Consider the following 19,686-nt stretch of genomic DNA (forward strand, 5'->3'; position numbering starts at 1 on the left):
AGAAAGCTAATCCAAAGATCAACATTTATTTATTTGTTTAACTTATTTATTTTAAATAAAGGCAGACTGCCACATGCAGACCTCATTTGGATGTGTCTGGAGTCTTGGAAGCTTGACACTACCCTATGTTCTCCTATCAGTGGACCTCGAGAGCTTGTTTGGAGACTCTAGCTGGGGAGCACAGCTACTAATATACGCTTAACCGAAGAAGGGTCCTCCTCTATCAGGGAAGGTCATCCTCATCAACCAAGTATGCAGCTTCAGGAGGGATGCACATGGAGCAGTGAGGGAGGAAGGGGACACCCACCTAGCCAGCCAGATCAGTCAAATCAACCCTGGCAATCAATGGGTTGACAGATGTCACAGCCAGATCGCCCTCACATCCCAAAGATCAACAATTTGAAAAATATTACCATAGACTCTCAAAACTATAAGAGATCCTCAAAGTCTTATATTCTCTAACTTCCTATCCACTGTAGAAATCTATGCTAACCACAGTGGGTAGCCATTTAGCCATGTGAACACTTCATGGAACACTTCGTGGTTCGTGGGTTTGAGCCCCACATTGGGCTCTCTACTGTCAGCACAGAGCCTGCTTTGGATTCTCTGTTCCCCTCTATCTGCCCCTCCTTTGCTTGTGGTCTCTCTTAAAGAAAAAAAAAATCTCTCCAAATACACCAATCAATACTTTTTGTATTGACTATACATTCTGTAAGAAGCTCATTGAATGCTATTATTCAGTCTCCATCTCCCCACCCTCACTATCCCAATAAAGAACAAAGATGTAATATAGAAATTTGACCTGGTAGCAGTTAATAAGAAAAACATCTAAAGACTGGAGCTATTTGAATAAAACAAATGTGGTATGATTACTAAAAGCTAATGACAGGATTCCAGGACACTTATTAGTAGAAGTACAACACTCAGGTAGCAGGAACTAAATATTTCCATTATACTTCAAATTGGTCACACCACATCTTGTAGAGTGTCCTCAATTCTGGAACATTTACTGAAGGAAACATCTAGAGGAATATGATAAGAATAATGAAGAGACTGAAATTAGCCTAGAGGAAAGACTAGAGAAACATGCTAGGCAATTTTGAATAGGTAAAATGATGGTCATTAGGCAAAAGGCAAAATAAATATACTGCTTTGTTTTTGTTTCAGCACACATAACTAGAGCCAACATCTGAAAGATTCATGGAGGCAGATTTTAACTGACAATTATGCAAGTGTTTATACTATGAAATATTAGGATTTACTGAAGATATTCAAGCATGGGCTGAATTATTTCTTGTCTGAATTGCTCTAGAGATATCTCTGAACAGAAGAATATGTGAAACAGAAAAACCAGTTAGTTTTCTTGGTCTTTCTGCTCCTTCTTTTCCACTACACAATCACTAATGGGTTTCAAGGCTTAAAATGCTTGGCACATATACTTCATATATACATAATAACTTGGCATCTACTCTTTAAAAAATGTTTATTTATTTTTGTGAAGAGAATGTGAGCAGGGGAGGGGCAGAGAGGGAGGGAGAGAATCCCAAGCAGGCTCCGAGCTGCCAGCCCAAAGCCAGATGCAGGGCTTGATCTCATGACTGTGAAATCACGACCTGAGCTGAAATAAAGAGTTGACACTCAACCGACTGAACCACCCAGGCACCCCAGAATCTAAACTGAAGGTTCACTTTACTTTTTGAACCTGAAGTGAGACCCTGCCCTCAGTCCAGTGAATTGCCCCATAAAAAACCCTCTATTCTTTAGTAATATTAATTCTCTACCAATTATCACCTTCCTCCCTCTTTTTCCTTGCTAAGAATTGAAGGATCTCTTACATCACATGCTTATACTATGACATGAACAACCTGGGTAACTAAGATAGCATTCTAGTTCTGCAAAAATCTACAAAATATGTAAAGTGCCTATATACTGCTACAAGCCCCTAAATAGTACCCTTGTCTCTAATTTTATTACCCTATAATTTTAGCCATTATAGCAGCCAAAACGACCCTTTAAAAACAAACTGGATAGTACCATCAACAATAGCCAAATTATGGAAAGAGCCCAAATGTCCATCAGCTGATGAATGAGTTAAGAAGATGTGGTATATATATATATATATACACACATACACAATGGAATATTACTCAGTGACCAAATGAAATCTTGCCATTTGCAACAACGTGGATGGAACTAGAATGTATTATCCTAAGCAAAATACGTCAGTCAGAGAGATAAATATCCTAAGATTTCACTCATATATGTGGAATTTAAGAAATAAAACAGATGAGCATATGGGAAGAGAAGGAAAAATAAGATAAAAACAGAGAGGGAGGCAAACCATAAGAGACTCTTAAATACACACAAACTGAGGACTGCTGGAGGGGGTATCTGGTGAGGGGATGAACTAAATGGGTGATGGGCATTAAGGAGGACACTTGTTGGGATGAGCACTGCATGTTATTTTTAAGTGATGAATCACTAAACTGTACTCCTGAAACCACTATTACACTATACGTTAACTACTTGGATTTAAATAAAATTAAATGAATAAAATAATAAAAAAATAAAATAAAAAACTGAATCAGTCCGTCCTACTTCGATAAGCAGTAACAACAGCTAACATTTATAGAGTGCTTATGATGTGCCAGACACTATTTTAAGCACTTTAAATATATTGTCATCCAATCCTCACAAAAGAATGAGGCAGGTACCATCATTAACCCCATTTACAGCTGAAAAAACTGTACCCCATTAAGTAATTTACATATAATAAGTGATCTGCCCAAGTTTGTATAGTAAGTAAACAGCATTGGATTGGAGCCTTGGAATCTTGGCTCCAAAGTTTCTCTCTTAACTACTGTGGTATACTTCTCCTACTCCTCAATTCCTTCCCAAAAGTATTTATTTGTTTATTTATTTTTATGTTTATTTATTTTTGAGCGAGAGAGAGTGCGAGCTGGGGAGGGGCAGAGAGAGATGCAGACACAGAATCCAAAGCAGGCTCCAGGCTCTGAGCTGTCAGCACAGAGCCCAATGTGGGGCTCGAACTTACAAACTGCTTAGATCATGACCTGAGCTGAAGTGAGATGCTTAACCAAATGAGCCACTCAGTCGCCCCAAAAGTTTATTTATTTATTTTGAGAGACAGCACAAGTGAGACAGGAGCAAAGAGAAAGAATCCCAGGCAGACTCCACGCTGTCGGTGCAGAGCCCAATGCCTCAGGGCTCAATCCCATGAACCACAAGATCATGACTTGAGCTGAAACCAAGAGTCAGTCAGGTGCTTAACCAACTGAGCCACCCAGGTACCCTTTTCTCAAAAGTATTTAAAATGAAGTTTCTTATCATGGTCTAGCCATAAAGCCTTGTGGGGTTTAGTTCCTGCCTACCACCCATAATGTCTTCACCAAACTTACCTTACTTAGCCTGCAGAGCCCTTCTTAATTGGGTAAGTATCCTCATCTCCACTTTCATTTTACATCTCTACCTCCTCTCTCTCACACTGGTTTCATTCATGTTCCTTAAAGACATCAAGCCCTTTCTTTCCTGCATTAGGATTCTGTGCTTGCAAATGACAATTTCCAACTCAGGTTAAATTAGGCCCAAAAGGCAACTCAGAAGAAAACCCAAGTAGTTCACACAACAGACAAGAAGCTGGAGAACCAAGCATGGATACAGGTCAGTTTCAAGCCTTAGGCAGGAAAACCCTACCATATCAATGGGCACTGCCGAAAGAAGTCAGTATTCCTAAGATGAATTCATTCCAACCAGTTTCTTTGTTGTTAATTTTTGTCCTTACTAGAGTCACAATTCAAAATCCTAGAATAGAGAATCTGACTGATTTAACTGAGCTGACCTATGTTTTACAAAAGGACCCTGAATAGGAACGTCTAAATTAAGACTGCACATATTAGGGGAGACATAATTCCCAAAATTTCAGTATGTTATTTAGTAGGAAAAGAGAATACATGCTGGACAACTCACCCATCCACTGCCCCAAATCAAATACCTCCTGCCTAATGGCTTTGTGGGAATGTTTTGACTATTATTTTCCTCGCCCCCTTCTCCTCCTTCAGGTCTTAACTCAAGTAATAAATACTTTTTTAAAGAATGTTCCTTGATCATCCTCTTTAATGTAGCCTTCCACTGTTACCCACTAATCCTCCTACCAATTACAGGTATATCACCTTGTTTAATTCCTTTATGACACTTTTTAGAACAATTTTCCCATTTGTTCATTTGTTGTCTATTTCCTCCACTAAATTATAGGTTCCATGAATGCTCAGCCTATCTGCATTTGATCACCAAAGACGAATTAAGAGATAGTAATATGAAAGGTAGAATGATCTTTTGAAAATGCAAATCAGATGGTGTTACTCTTTACCTTAGTATCATTCAATGTTTCCCAGTACACTCAGACTAGAATGCAAATATCTGCCATGATATGGCCCATGTCTGCCTCATTAACTCCAGTCTCTTGATAATTCCTAGAACATGTCAAGTTCTTTCCCAATTCAGGATCCAGGCCTGAAATATTCTTTAACAGACTCTTTACAAGAATAGCTCCTTCTCAGCCATCAAATCTCAGCTAAAATAACACCTCCTAAAAGGAGCATTTCTATTACACTATATAAAAGTTTTTCCATTCTAAATTATTTTTTATTACAGAACCCCATTTCTTTTCCTCACAGTATTTCCTAATCCATACTTATTTCATTTACAAGCTTATTTCTTTATTGCCTATCTCCTCAACTACATAGTCTTGTTCTGTGAAAACAAACAGAATATATCTACCAGTAAAATCTCTCCAAAGCCTAATTCAGTGCCTGGCACTAAGTCAGTACTCAAGTTTCTGTTAGAGGAAAGAAGGAAAAAATCAGTGTTTCCTAAAAGAAATTTGCTGTACAAGAAAATTTAACTGGCACATCCCAGGTAAGATATTTCTGTAGCTATAATCCTCTAGCCTTTCTTCCAAAACCAGGTAGACTAGAAAAGAAGTATTTTTATTTTGTAATGAACAATTATTTTGCTAGCTAAAAAGAAAAGAACCTTAAAGGCTCTTAAGAGAAATATGAAAGGCTGAAGGAAGCACATTTAAAAACAGTTTTAAGGGTAACACCAAGCCCAGACATACATATACTTCCCTAAGTATAGGTAGGAATCAGCAAAACATTAAATGTGACTCCTAATTAAGAAGCAATTGGCACTGAAATCTGTATTTTAACCTTCCCCTGGATTGAGTGTTAAAGCATTTACTATTAAAACAGCATATTTCTACCCCCATTATCTGTTAAATGAAGGTTTAGTTCTTAGTTTCCTCTTTTATGTTACCACCGTTCACTGTAGAAAATGTAATAGGATTTCACTAAGTAAGTCCTACTTACCAAGCGCTCTTGCTACTGCCAGAAAAGGAATCTGGTCAATAACTGTACTCCTTCTAACAGGTCCATTGTGAGTGAGCCGAGGTCGTTTCCAAACTACACGATTCACCCCAGACTTGTTCATCACACTGAAAAAAGAGTTCATAAAAATACTCTAAATGAATAAAATATAACAAAGTAGATCAATGTGTCAAATACCTAATATAATCAATTATCACGAAATAATGACTTATCTATTTCAGACACAAAGATGCATAAGCCAAGATTCCTGTTCAAAGAGCAAAGACAAAATAGGGTAGATTAACATGGGGAATTTGGAGATTACTAAGGTAGGTTAGACAGAACAGAGTGGAAGTAATGAGAAGAAAAATGAGTAGATAACTTGTCAGAGAAAAAAGCAAGGTAATGTGATAACTAAGAAAACTGAGGAGAGGAAGAGGCTATAAATAAACAGTGATAAAAAAATTAAAAGGGGAAGGTTATATAGTTTTTGAAACTTGTACTGAAAACGGTACAAATTCAGTTTTAATATTCTTAATTTGAGGCATAGGATATACCTAAATAGAAACAACTATGTATTACAGAAATATTTCTGTAATTAGAAGTATGAGAGTAGACTTTGCAAGCAGATCAGCTGTAGAGATATAGATGTGGGAGTTACAGAATAAGGAAACTCTTAAAAAGGAATGTGGCATAGGAGCAACAGAAATCTGTAATTAGTATATGGAGAAGTTAGTACATGTTAGGGTACCTAAAACATGAAAATACAGTCAATCTTTGAGCAAAAAAAGTAATAACACAATAGAGATGGTCTCTCTGCAGTTACCTGGTATGACTGAAATGGTAAACTGACTCTTAATTTAATCATAACCTGCCTGGATTAAAAAAAATCTACACAAGAAAAATGTTCCTCTGGAAGGCTAGAAAAGTTGGGGAGAAAAACACAAAGAGAATTTTCAAGAAACTATATTAGCCTAATTGATATTAAGTCCACCTGACAGATACATGCAGAAGACAGAGGGTGATTCCCAAGACTCTGAGACAGATGACACTAAGATAATATAATTAAGTCTTCTCACTTAGAACTCCCGTGCATCCAGACACCCTTTGATTATAATCTGAAATTTCATTTCATCAACAGCAGGCCAACTGACAATAACATGAGGTTTTCTTGTCAGTTATTTTTCTCATGATTAATGAGTACTAAGACATCTTGATGAATACATGAGTCCCTTATCAGTTGATTATGTTGACCTTGAGTAGCATGACTCTATCCTCCTAAACTTGATGAACACCAAAATAAAACTGGCTTTAAGATTTAGAAAGCTGTGGGGTGCCTGGGTGGCTCAGTCGGTTAAGCATCCAGCTTCAGCTCAGGTCTTGACCTCACAGTTTGTGGGTTCGAGCCCTGCGTCGGGCTCTGTGCTAACAGCTCAGAGCCTGGAGCCTGCTTCTGATTCTGTGTCTTCCTCTCTCTCTGCCCCTCCCCTGCTCATGTTCTGTCTCTGTCTCTCAAAAAAAAAAAAAAAAAAAAGATTTAGAAAGCTGAAGACAGGACAACTAATGGCAACCACCCTCAAAGGAATGTCACTATAAAATGCTATATACCTCAGCAGCTGCCAGCTAGTTAAGCCCCAACTACGGCTTTTCTATCTCTACTCTAACTTCAAAAGAATGAAGATACTAGAGAAAAAAAAGATAACAAATGGAATAAAAGTCCTAAGAGAAGAAAAATAAAGGCATAAGCCATATAAATGAGAAAAGGCCACTCTTCCTCTGAGCCAAGAAAAACATGAATATGGCAGAACAGCCTCAACCTTTCTGAAGTAGAAAACAAACTTATCTGATAAGGGCATGCCAGGGGACTTGAGCAGCTGTCTCACGAAACTTTCTGTAACGATGGAAATGTTCACTCTGCTGCTCTCCATGGCTACTGAGCACTGTAACTGTGGCTAGTGCTAAATGAGGAACTGAATTTTTAATTTTATTTGATTTTAATTCTATTTAAATTTAAACAGCTATATGTGGCTAGTGGAAACTATATATAGGATAGCACAAAGGAGGAATGAAGCAAGTACAGAATGATCACAAAACGCTGTCAATGATAACACAGAAGAGAAAATTAAGAGAGTTGTTTATTTACTATCCCTTTGAGAACCCATTTAGTTTAATTCACGGTCCTCAAAGCAACATTATTCTAGGTCATAGTCTCAAGAGTGAGACTATCAAAGGTGGCCATTTTGTTATTCTATGCTTTCTTCAATGCTGATCCTCAAAAAACAAACAGGAGAGTAAAGATTAAATCTACCATTCACAAGAAGAAACACCATCATTCTGTCTTCATACCACCTAAGTCCTATTCTTTCCTAAACCTGCTCCCTAAAATGTAAGTTTTAATACATACTTAGGTAATTACAGTAGCTACCCAAATTGTTTCCATTATAAATCTAAGTAGGAGCTCTCTTGACACTTAATAGTCAAAGATATTATGGTCTCTGTGTTTCTGAGGAACAAAAAACAAAACAAAAAACAAAAGCAGACTGCTTTTATTGTACTCCCTGCTGTTGTCCTGTATGATTAAAAGGCATACACAAAAGGAACAGCCTGATATGCAGAGAGCTGACTTAGCAGCAACAGAAGGCTGGAAAAACATAGCACTGGCCAGTTGCCTAGGGTGAGACAGAGGGAAAGGAGGAAATAACTTCTAATAAAACAGCTCAATTTGTGCAAAAAGACACCTGCTCCCAAATGGCAAAGAGCATCTGTCCAACTATCCAGATGGTATTTTAAGTGATAAGACAAAAAACAAACTCTAAAAAAAGTTATTAAAAAAAAAAAATCAAAGAAAATCTAATTTAACAATTCATATAAAAAATAAAGAATCATCAAGAAAATATTTTTAAAAAATTAATGAAAAGGGATCAGGCCTACCAATATTAAAAATTGCAACAAAGCCTCAATTTAAAAAAAGCATGCTATTGGTACACATATAATATAAAAAAAGCTCAGAAAAAGACCCAAGGATATACAGGAATTCAGTTTATAATTGCAAAGCCCACTTTGCATGACTACCAGTAGTGGTCTCAGATACAGACTGACTTTCAAACTCATAGTATCACATAAATGACAGCATGAAACCAGGCTCATTTAACTTTGTAGGATACAGAACAGGAAGCACAGTATGCCAGCATGGCAGCTTCAGTCATGTTGTCTCCAGAAATGATCCTTAACAGAAATCCAAGAGCCATTTTCTAGCCCCCATAAATGAGCTTCATATGCCACAGGAATCAGTGTCTTTTAATAGCCCATCCCTGCACAAGTCAAACTGCATGATATAGGGCTGCTAATAAGGTCTGTGCTTTCCAACAGAAATTTATAGTACACTCAAAATCTTCTCTAAACAGATATAGTTCCAATTCAAGGATCAGTATACCATAAGCAATGTTACCTTATAACAGAGCTAACACTCTGTTATTTATCTTAACCAGAGAAACAGTGCTAGAAAAGAGTAAACTCAAGGTCATCTTCCCATTAAAGAGGGGTTTTATGCCTGGTAAAGACTTCTAATCAGTAAGAAAAAGATATATAATTGTTCAAGTAGCTACTAATGGCCATAAAGAAAAAAAATTACTTGTACCCTACTACACATCTCAGATTTTAAAATTCCAGGGAGACTGAAGGTCTCTCCATACAAGTACTAGAAAAGTGATTCCCAGATCTTTTCAGGGGGTCTGCCAGGTCAAAATTATTTTCGTAAGACCATGTGTATACAGTGGAATTTTTGAAAGGCTACATGTCTTGATATATGATAAAACGTGTCAATATTTGGATATGTGTAACTCAATAAACCAGTATTTTACAAATGACCAATGCCTATGTTACAAAATCACACATGGGCACTATATACTATACCATTCCAACTATATGATCTTCTAGAAAAAGCAAAACCATGGAGACAATAAAGAAACCAGTGGTTGCCAGTAACAAAGGAGGTAGGGAGGATAAATTGGCAAAGCACACAGAATCTTTAGACAGTGAAACTATTGTTATGATACTGTAATGGTAGATACGTGTTACTGTATGTCTGTCAAAACTCTAGAACATCCCTAAGGTAAACTGCGGACTTGGGGTAATAATGATATGTCAATGTAGGGTTATCAATTGTAACAAATACACCACTCTGGTGTAGGAGTGAAGTTTGTGTGTATAGGAGGAGGCAGGGAGTATACAGGCATTCTCAGTACCTTCCACTCCATTTGGCCATGAACCTAAAACTGTTCTAAAACATAAAGTCTATTAATAAAAAAAAAAAAAATCCTATGTGGATTAAAAAAAAAAGCCATTTAAGCAATAGCTCTCAATTGATATACCTATGGATCTTAACGTGAGTGTATAAAAAGGTCATTAATATATACTATTATTAACCTTTAAGAAACTACCTCTTTTTGAGTTCTGGAATAACATCAAAGATGACTATCTCCAATACATGGAAAAGTTTTTAAAATATTCCTCCTTGGGGCACCTGGGTGGGCTCAGTCAATTATAGTCACAATCTTGCAGTCTGTGGGTTTGAGCCTCGCATTGGGCTCTGTACTGACAGCTCAGAGCCTGGAGCCTGCTTCCATTTCACCCTCTCTCTCTCTCTCTCTGCCCCTCCCCCGCTCACATGCTGCTCTCTCTCAAAAATAAACATTAAAAAAATAAATACATAAATGAATGAATGAAACAAAATACTCCTCCTTTTTCCAATTATGTATCTATGAAAGACCACATTTTACTTCTGATACTGCAACTAAAACATCTTACAACAGATTGAAGGCAGAAGCAGATATGAGAATCTAGCTACCACTATTAAGCCAGACATTAAAGAGACTTTCAAAAGTGTAAAACAATGCCAGTCCTCTCACTAAATACACGTGTTGAGAAATAGCTATTTTTCATAAAGATGTTATTTATATTAACACAATGGGTTTAGTATTATTTTTTAATGAATTAAGAAATATTTGAAAATGTCTCCATTTTTAGTTTCTAATACGGTAAAATCATTATATATAATCCATATAAACAAAAAGCTCTTTGAGGTCCACAATTTTTAAGAGTATAAAGGGTTCCTGGGGCGCCTGGGTGGCTCAGTAAGTTAAATGTCAACTCTTGATTTTGGCTCAGGTAATGATCTCATGGTTTCTGGGAAGCATGTTGTGCTCTGTGCTGACAGTGCAGAGCCTGTTTGGGATTCTCTCTCTCTGCCCCTCTTCCAATCACATGCGCTCTCTCTCGATCCCTCTCAAAATAAATAAGTAACCATTTTAAATTAATTAATTAATGATTTAAAAATTTAAAAATACTCCTCTTTGGCCCAGCAATTCCATCTAGGAAATAATCCTACAAATATATTTGTATGCACAAAAAGATGCGTGCACAAGATTTTTCATTTTACAGTAGTGTTTGTAATATCAACAACAACAAAAAAATAGAAACAAATACTCTTCAACAGGAGACTAGTTAAATAAATGATGGTACATCCATACATGGTACAGCTTCTTATTGGATTGTGCATGAATAGCTATCAAAGAATACACAGTAATACTGGCTTCTTGAGAGGGAGAGGAACTGGGTGGCCTGTGGGACAGTAGTAGTTGAGAGACCTTCTAAAGTACATCATTTTATGCTACCTAAATTTTAACCAAATGAATGCTCCCATTAAAAATTATACATATTTAGATATATGTAAATCATCATACAGAAAATTACTAACATTTGGTGTATTCCTATACTACTCCTTTTCTCTGCATAGTTGAGATCACACTACAAATATAACTTATATCCTGCTTATTTTGTGACTAGTAAGCATTATCCTTTATTACTAAAAATTCTTCATACATATGAGAGTTCATTATACTACTCTCTCTACCTTTACCTATGTTTGAAAATTTTCTTAACACCATGATTTTTAAAAATTTACTATAAACATTATTTTTAATAGCTATATCATATTCAATGTTATAAATATGTATGATAATTTACTTAACAATTCTCCAATTGTTGGGCCTTCAAGTTATTTCCAGGCTTCAACAGCCATTAAACATCACTGCAATCAATAACTCTCTTTAGATATTCTGGTCCACATTTCAGATTTCTTTACAATACATTCCCAAAATTACAGAATCTATAAACATTTTTAAGTTAGTGATGTGTATTATATTCTATACAGGTCATACCAATTTATAATCCTACCAACAGGATTCCCATTTCACACTATAAAATATTGAGAAGTATCTGTGTTTTTTTTTTAACTTTGGTAACCCAATAGCAAGAAATAGTTTCACTTCAGCAATTTTTTCAAATATTTACTCGCTTTTGCATTTTCGTTGCTGTTGTTCAAAAGTCCTCTCCTTCATTCACCCATCTGGGTGTGGCAGTGTTTTAGTGTTTTTCTTACTGATTTTTGAACCCCTTATAGTTTAAAGATATTAATTCTTTTCCCAGTTTATTAATACTCTGGAAAAAACTATTTTGATCTAATAGAAGGAAGAAAAAGGAGGCAAGAAATAATATGGTAAGACTTTAGTTAGAACAAGTATTTAGAAAATACTGGATTCTATTTAACTTGCCTCATACCCTCAATTTTTAAAAATTAGTATTGGAATAATTTTTAAATGTTCTCATGTTATTCATTCCTCTGGTTTTTAGAATAATCTTGCATTTTAGTGTGCATTATAAAATATGCTAAAGCCACTTTCAGTTCATAGTTTACAAACTACACATTGAAACAATAACTTGAAACAGACAAAATAAAATAATCAGAAGAAAGGTTTGCAGCAGCACATCTGACTTAAAAATCAAAGAGCTAGGGGCGCCTGGGTGGCTCAGTTGGTTAAGCGTCCGGCTTCGGCTCAGGTCATGATCTCACAGTCCATGAGTTCGAGCCCCGCGTCGGGCTCTGTGCTGACAGCGCAGAGCCTGGAGCCTGCTTCAGATTCTGTGTCTCCCTCTCTCTCTGCCCCTCCCCTGCTCATGCTCTGCCTCTCTCTGTCTCAAAAATAAATAAAAACATTAAAAAACATTTTTTTAAATAAAAAAATAAAACAAAGAGCTGAAGGTTAACTGTAACAAAATTCTATTCTCAAAGCCAGATTCAAACTGTTCTACTCCAGAATCCTAAGGGCTGTTCTGTTCAGATTCTGAAAGTCATGCTGATCAGTATTTATGTAAAAGGTGATCAGTAAATCCTTGTATGTGTTACTTGACTCCCATTAAAATAGGATTTCCCTCTGGAGCCATTATTAGAAAAAAAAAAAAAGTCAATTCAAAACAATGAGGTAAGTATGAACACAGATGGGTACTTTATTAGGCAAACTAATAACATGTAATACTGAGAAAATAACTTCAAAAGTGAGTAAAGGTCAATCTGGATAGTAAAGCAGAAAAGGACTAAATAGAACCAAGAGAGGAAAGACAAAACAGCACAATGATTACCTCCCACCAAGTCCTTCGATTCGTTCTCTTTCCTTGGGAAGTTCTGGCTTATGGTCCTGTGTCACCTCCACAGCTCTGACAAAATCATCCTTCGGGTCATCCTGAATTCCAAGAACCACCCCTGAGTCACCCACGTGAGCTACATACATCTTCATGCCCCGTATGATGACCACACTGGCAGTTGTCCCTGATGTGCTGGGAAGACCTGTCATAGTCTTTGGCCATTCTGCTGTAATAAGAAATAAAATATTTTACTCTTCCAGATATAAACATTAGTATTGTATCAGAATAAAAATGGCAACATGTGCTGAATCAGACTTGATTTAGAAAAAAAAAAAAAGACTTGAATTAGCATAGAATAAAATTTAAGAATATTTTTAAAGCTATTCAAAAAACTTGTGTTAATTCCTTCATCAATATATTAATGAATTTTATAAATAATATAATTATATTACAACCATCAAACCAACACTAGGAAAAAAATATTACAGGATAGGGGCAGCTGGGTGGCTCAGTTGATTGAGAGTCTGACTCTGGCTCCAGTCATGATCTCCCTATTCGTGAGTTCAAGCACCATATTGGGCTTGCTGCTGTCAGCCTGTCAACACAGGGCCCACTTTGGATCCTCTGTCTCCCCTCTCCCAACCCCACCCCGCTTGCACTCTCTCAAAAATAAATAAATATTTTTTTAAAAATATATTATAGGATAAAGTAACTAGTTCCAAATGTCTTAGTCCTAACTACATTTAGCAGCAAGGATGTCCTCAGAGTTTTGATACCTCTATAGCCAGTAGCTTAGCATCTATTTATTAATTTCTCTTTGAAAAGATTTCCATAAAAAAGCTACTTGAGTTGTTTTTGAAGTAGCTGTTTTGAATATTCGTAATCTAACAAATAACATTTTTATTGAGCACTTATTGTATACCAGGTTCTGTGCTAAGAGCTTTACATGTATAATCTAAAATAACCACTTGCAAAAACAAAAACAAAAAAACAGCAAAATAACACGTGCATGGGGCGCCTGGGTGGCTCAGTATGCTAAGCATCCAACTTCAGCTCAGGTCATGATCTCATGGTTTGTGGGTTAGAGCCCCATGCTGACAGCTCAGAGCCTGAAGCCTGCCTCAGATTCTATGTCTCCTTCTCTCTACTCCTCCCCCGCTCACACTCTGTCTGTCTCTCTCAAAAATAAACATTAAAAAAATTTTTTTTAATTAAAATAATACTTGCAGCAAACCTCCAAGACAGGTAAAATTATTCCCATTATTTTTATTTTGCAAATAGGGAAATCAATAGGTTGAAATAGTTCAGAAAGTTGCTCAATATCAAGTGGCAGAGACCCAATATATTTAACTCCAAAATCTTAAATGTCTAGTTCATTGTTATTGAAAAACTCTAAATATTCTGGGGGCACCTGGGTGGCTCAGTCAATTAAGGGTCTGACTCTTGATTTCAGCTCAGGTCATGCATGATCTCAGGGTTTGTGAGCTTGAAGCTCAAAGCCTGCCTGGGATTCGCTCTCTGCCCCTCCCCCACTTGTGGGTGCGCTCTGGCTCTCTCAAATAAACTTTTAAAAAACTTGAAATATTCTGTAATATTAAATAAACTACAATTTATGGTTCAAGATAGCCAACTGAATCCAAACACTGTCACATTCTCCTCACCAAAATCCCATTGAAAGGACAGAATATAAGTATTAGAAAAAGTCCATAGCAGTCATGAACACAGAGAAGGGGCATAAGCAAATCTGAGGAATCCCCAGAATTTTAAAGAAATGGAATTACATTAAAGGAAAAATCAGAATGCAAAACTTGTAATCCAACATAAGCAAAAACCACAGTCAGTAAAGAAAGCAATACATCAGTTTTCCCTGTTAAAAGAGTCCCAGAAAAGCTCAAACTCACAGACAGTGACAGCAGCTGTGTCAGGAATAGATAGCAGAAGTTTGGCAGATATAGTTAAAACTTCAGGAGCTAGGTCAGTGCCTAAACTTCTGCACAATAAAAGGTGAAACATTTTAGTTCTTAAGCTGCCAGTAATTATAATACCTTTCTTTTAAGGGAAGTGATGCATCTGTTGATAGAGACAACAGGGGCTCAAAGGGGATGAGGGATAAGAAATAGGGTCTAAAAAACTGGATGGGGTGCTACACACCTTTCATAGCCACAAGGTTTCTCTAGTGTATTCAGGTTAACTAGAGTTCTTTTCTTTTAAAAAAAACAAAAAAAAACAAAACAAAAAAAACATTTATTTACTTTTGAGAGACAGAGCATGAGCAGGGGAGGAATGGTGAGAGAGGGAGACACCGAATCCAGGCTCCAGGCTCTGAGCTGTCAGCAAAGAGCCCGATGCGGGGCTTGAACTCATGGACCGTGAGATCATGACCTGAGCTGAAATCAAGTCGGATGCTTACGCACTGAGCCACTCAGGCGCCCCTACCTAGAGTTCTTTTCTTTACAATATTACATACGCTAAAAAGATATTTCTTGAATCCTACAGTGCATCTCCTCATCTCATCCAGCAGATGGAATCCACCCCACAGAATGTCCTGTCACTCACAGCAGAGGGCTGCTTGCAACATATGAAATAATGGCCCTCACAACTGCTGAGGGAAACCAGAACAGCTACCAATACTGATGAAGCTAGAAATTCACACAATGTAAAACCACTGCAACAGTACTAGACACACAGTAAATGCTCAATAAATGTTAGTTTTTGTTATGACCATTATTTAAGAAAAGCAAAGAGCCTGAGAGGCATCAAGAGGAGTATACAAACAAAAAAGGCCCCCCCCCAAAAAAAAATCTGTGGAAAAATCCTAAGAATCTATAGATTATTGGCACTGATAAGGTTCAGTACGGTTATATATTGTTATATAAAATATCAATGCTATTTCTGTAAACCAGCAACAAAAAATTACAGTGTTACAAATGTTGGGGTGCCCGATGGCTCAGCTGGTTGAGCATCTATCTGACTCCTGATTTTGGCTCAGGTCATGATCCCAGGGTTGTGGGATTGAGCCCTATATCCAGCTCTGTGCTGAGCATGGAGACTGCTTAGGATTCTGTCTCTCCATCTGCCCCTTTCCGCTGCTCAGGGGCACACGTTTTCTCTCTCTCTCTCTCTTACTTTTAAAAAAATTACAAAATGTAACTTTTAAAATACCACTCACAATTAACAGCAAAAGGTATATATCTGGGAACATGGCTAACAAATCTCTAACAAGACTTTTATGGAAAAGTTGTAAACCAAAGTATGGTTTACAAGAGAATGGTAAGCACAGAAACGGACCCATGCATAAACACTTGATACACGAACAATAAAGATAGCATCCAGTACATGAAATTGCAACAAGATTTAAAACAAAACAAAAAACAAAAAACAGGTGTCTGGGTGGCCGACCACGCAGAGCTTGCTTGAGATTCTCTCTCTCCTTCTCTCTCTGCCCCTCCCCTGCTCTCTCTCTCTTTAAATAACCCCAAAACTACCAAACATTTTGGGTCCCTGATGCCAAGCACAAAAAGTCAATTCCAAGTACATCAAATGACTTAATATGAAAGTAAAGCTTAAGCTGCTTAGAAAATATTTAGGAAGGTACATTCATGACCTCAAGATAGGGAAGGATTTCCTAAAGACAAAAGATGGGCTAGCCATATAAAGAAAATGCGAAATTGTACTACCATCAAAATTAAGAATTCTTGTCAGGAGATCCCATGAGTAGAGCGAAAAGATAACTCAAAAAATGGAGTTTGTAATATATATACATTCCACAGGAATGGTATCCAGAATATATAAAATGCTCCTACAAAACAAATCAATAAGACAGACTATGCAATAAAAAATGGACAAAAGGCTTGAACAGGCCTTTTGCATAAAAGGAAATCCAAACAGACAAAAACCATGCAAAGGTATTCAGCTTCTTTAATCAACAGGGAAATATAAAATAAAAACCACAATGAGATTCCACTACACAATTACCAGATCACATAAATAAAAGTCTGACAATAGTAACTGTGATTAGGAATATGGAGCAACATGTTCTATCAACTACTGGTGGGAGTATAAACTGATATAACCACTTGGGAAAACATCTAGGCATTATCAAAAATAAATATACGTATACACTTTGACTACTCACTATCCCTAGACATATACCATAAATCAATGTGTGTATGTGCATATATATACACACACATATACATACACACAATACATATGAATGTTCAGAGATGCATCATTCATGTGGGCTGAAAAGGAGGAACAACCCAAATGTCCTTCAATGTGACAAAAGACTACAATAGACTACACTACATGTAACATGTAAGAATCTCACAAGAAGCATGAGATAAAAGCAAACCGCATGATTTTCTTCAAAAGAAAACGATCATGTTTTAAAATAAGTAGTAAAACTATTGAGAAAAATAAGTAAATCAGGGCAGCTGGCTCAGTCAGTGGAGCATTCGACTCTTGATCTTGGGGTTGTGGGTCTAAGCCCAACGTTGGGTGAAGAGATTACTTAAAAATAAAATCTTTAAGGAGTATCTGGGTGGCTCAGTCGGTTAAGCATCTAACTCTTGATTTCGGCTCAGGTCATGATTTTGTGGTCATGGAATCAGGCCCCACGTCAGACTCAGTGTAGGGCACAGAGCCTGCTTGGGATTCATTCTCTCTCTCTCTCTCTCTCTCTCTCTCTCTCTCTCTCTCCCTCTCCCTCTCCCTCTCCCCCTCCCCCTCCCCCTCCCTCCCTCCCTCCTTCTCTCTCTGTTCTTTCTCCACTTGTGCTTGCTCTCTCAAAAAAACTTTCTTTTAAAAAGGAAAAAAGAAAGAAAAATAAGTAAATTGCTATAGAACTATCACCACAAAAGTCAGGACAGTGGTTACCCCTTGAGAAGATAAGAATATGAGATCAGAAAAGACATATGTGGCTTCTGTTGTACAGGCAATGTTCTCTTACTTAACTTTTAAAGCTCATTTTGTAACTACTCACTGAAGTGTACATTTACATTTCGTGACATTTTTATATGTATGCTATATTTCACATTTTGTTTAAAGTTAAAAAACAAAAACAAAAAAGCAGGAAGCAAGCATCAATTTTGCATGCATAGATCACAGCAGACAGCTCCCTAGCCCATCTACTTTCCCAGTTTGGTCACAGGTATTACTCCTAGAAGCTCAACCTACAGTATGTTGAATGTTTCTTTCAATTATTTTGTGGGTTAACTACAGCTCCCGCTTAAAATTTTCCTTTTCTTTTTTAACTTTCATTTATTTATTTTTGAGAGAGATGGAGAGAGATGAAAGAGAGAGAGAGAGAGAGAACAAGTGAAGGAGAGGCAGAGAGAGAGGGAGACAGAATCCAAAGCAGGCTCCAGGCTCTGAGCTGTCAGCACAGAGCCCAATACAGGTCTGGAATTCACGAACTGCGAGATCATGACCTGAGCCAAAGTCGGACACTCAACCAACTGATCCACCCAGTCGCCCCCATAAAACCTTTTCTTTTCAAATAAGCTAAAATAGATTTTTTTTTAAAGTTCTTAGCTGCAAAAAACAATTATCACAGTAAGTATGAATGAGAGAACTCCCAGAAAGGTTCTTAAGCACATTCAGAAAGCAAAATTTACCTAAAATTTACCAGCTGTTTGCAAAAAGCACCTAAACAAGATGGAAAAGAAGAAAAAGAACTTTAAAGAAAAAGAATATTCAAAATTATAATATTAACATTATTTAAATCACATTTTTTGGTCAAAAACACTAATATGTACAAAGTGATATTCTGCAATGATCTAAAAATACTGAACATGCTCTCATCATTTGAAAGTCACCTTTTATCATATGCTACATTTTGCCTCAGACCTATTTCTAGACTCATCCTACTAATCTATTTATGGTTCTTTTCAATAATTAGGAATTTAAGTATTCCCCAATTCTTCTTCTATTTTTAACAATCTTAAGATTTCCATGGGGCGCCTGGGTGGCTCAGTTGGTTGAGTGTCTGACTTCGGCTCAGGTCATGATCCCACAGTCCATGAATTCGAGCCCTGTGTCGGGCTCTGCGCTGACAGCTCAGGGCCTGGAGCCTGCTTCGGATTCTGTGTCTCCCTCTCTCCCTCTGTCCCTACCCTGCTCATGCTCTGTCTCTCTCTGTCTCAAAAATAAATAAAAACATTAAAAAAAAAATTCCAAAAAACTTTAGAAGTTGGAAATTTAAAATAACAAACCCTGTTGAGGTCTGATTAAAACTGCAATAAATTTATATACTAAGGAATCAATATCTTTATAATTAGTGTTCCTTGTTTTCTATTTTACATTTTATTTTAATCTTTTAGTTTTTAAGAAATGACTTAACAGGGCACCTGGGTGGCTCAGTCGGTTAAGCATCCGACTTCAGCTCAGGTCACAATCTCACAGTTCGTGAGTTCAAGCCCTGCGCTGGGCTCTGTGCTGATAGCTCAGAGCCTGGAGCCTGCTTGGGATTCTGTGTCTCCCTCTCTCTCTGCCCCTCCCCCGGCTCACACTATGTCTCTCTCTCTCTCTCTCTCTCTGTCAAAAATAAACATTAAAAAAAATTTTTTTTCAATGACTTAAAAAAGGGGCGCCTGGGTGGCTCAGTCGATTAAGCGTCTAATTGTTGGTTTTTGCTCTGGTCATGATCTCATGGTTCATGAGTTTGAGCCCCACAAAAGGCCCTGCACTAGAAGCACAGAGCCTGCTTGGGATCCTCTCTCTTCTCTTTCTCTCTAAATAAACTTTTTTAAAAAATGTATTCAAAAAATGATTTAAAAATAAATGACTTAAAACTAGAAGCATATTAAAAAGACAGTATCAT

The 19,686-nt window shown here is 37.0% G+C and overlaps 1 protein-coding gene across 1 annotated transcript in view; it reads right to left on the minus strand.

The window, feature by feature from the left end:
• The window catches only part of PPM1D (protein phosphatase, Mg2+/Mn2+ dependent 1D), a 48,046-nt gene that overhangs the window by 18,330 nt on the left and 10,030 nt on the right, over nucleotides 1-19,686 (minus strand). The window contains exons 2-3 of the mRNA XM_019431038.2: nucleotides 12,861-13,089; nucleotides 5,388-5,512 (exon numbers count right to left, since the gene is read on the minus strand). Of these exons, the coding sequence (XP_019286583.1) occupies nucleotides 5,388-5,512; nucleotides 12,861-13,089 (354 nt within the window). The remainder of the gene's footprint in view (nucleotides 1-5,387; nucleotides 5,513-12,860; nucleotides 13,090-19,686) is intronic.

Source organism: Panthera pardus, unplaced genomic scaffold (assembly GCF_024362965.1).
Source record: "Panthera pardus isolate Hobbes unplaced genomic scaffold, ASM2436296v1 HiC_scaffold_3, whole genome shotgun sequence".
NCBI classification, from domain to species: Eukaryota; Metazoa; Chordata; class Mammalia; order Carnivora; family Felidae; genus Panthera; species Panthera pardus.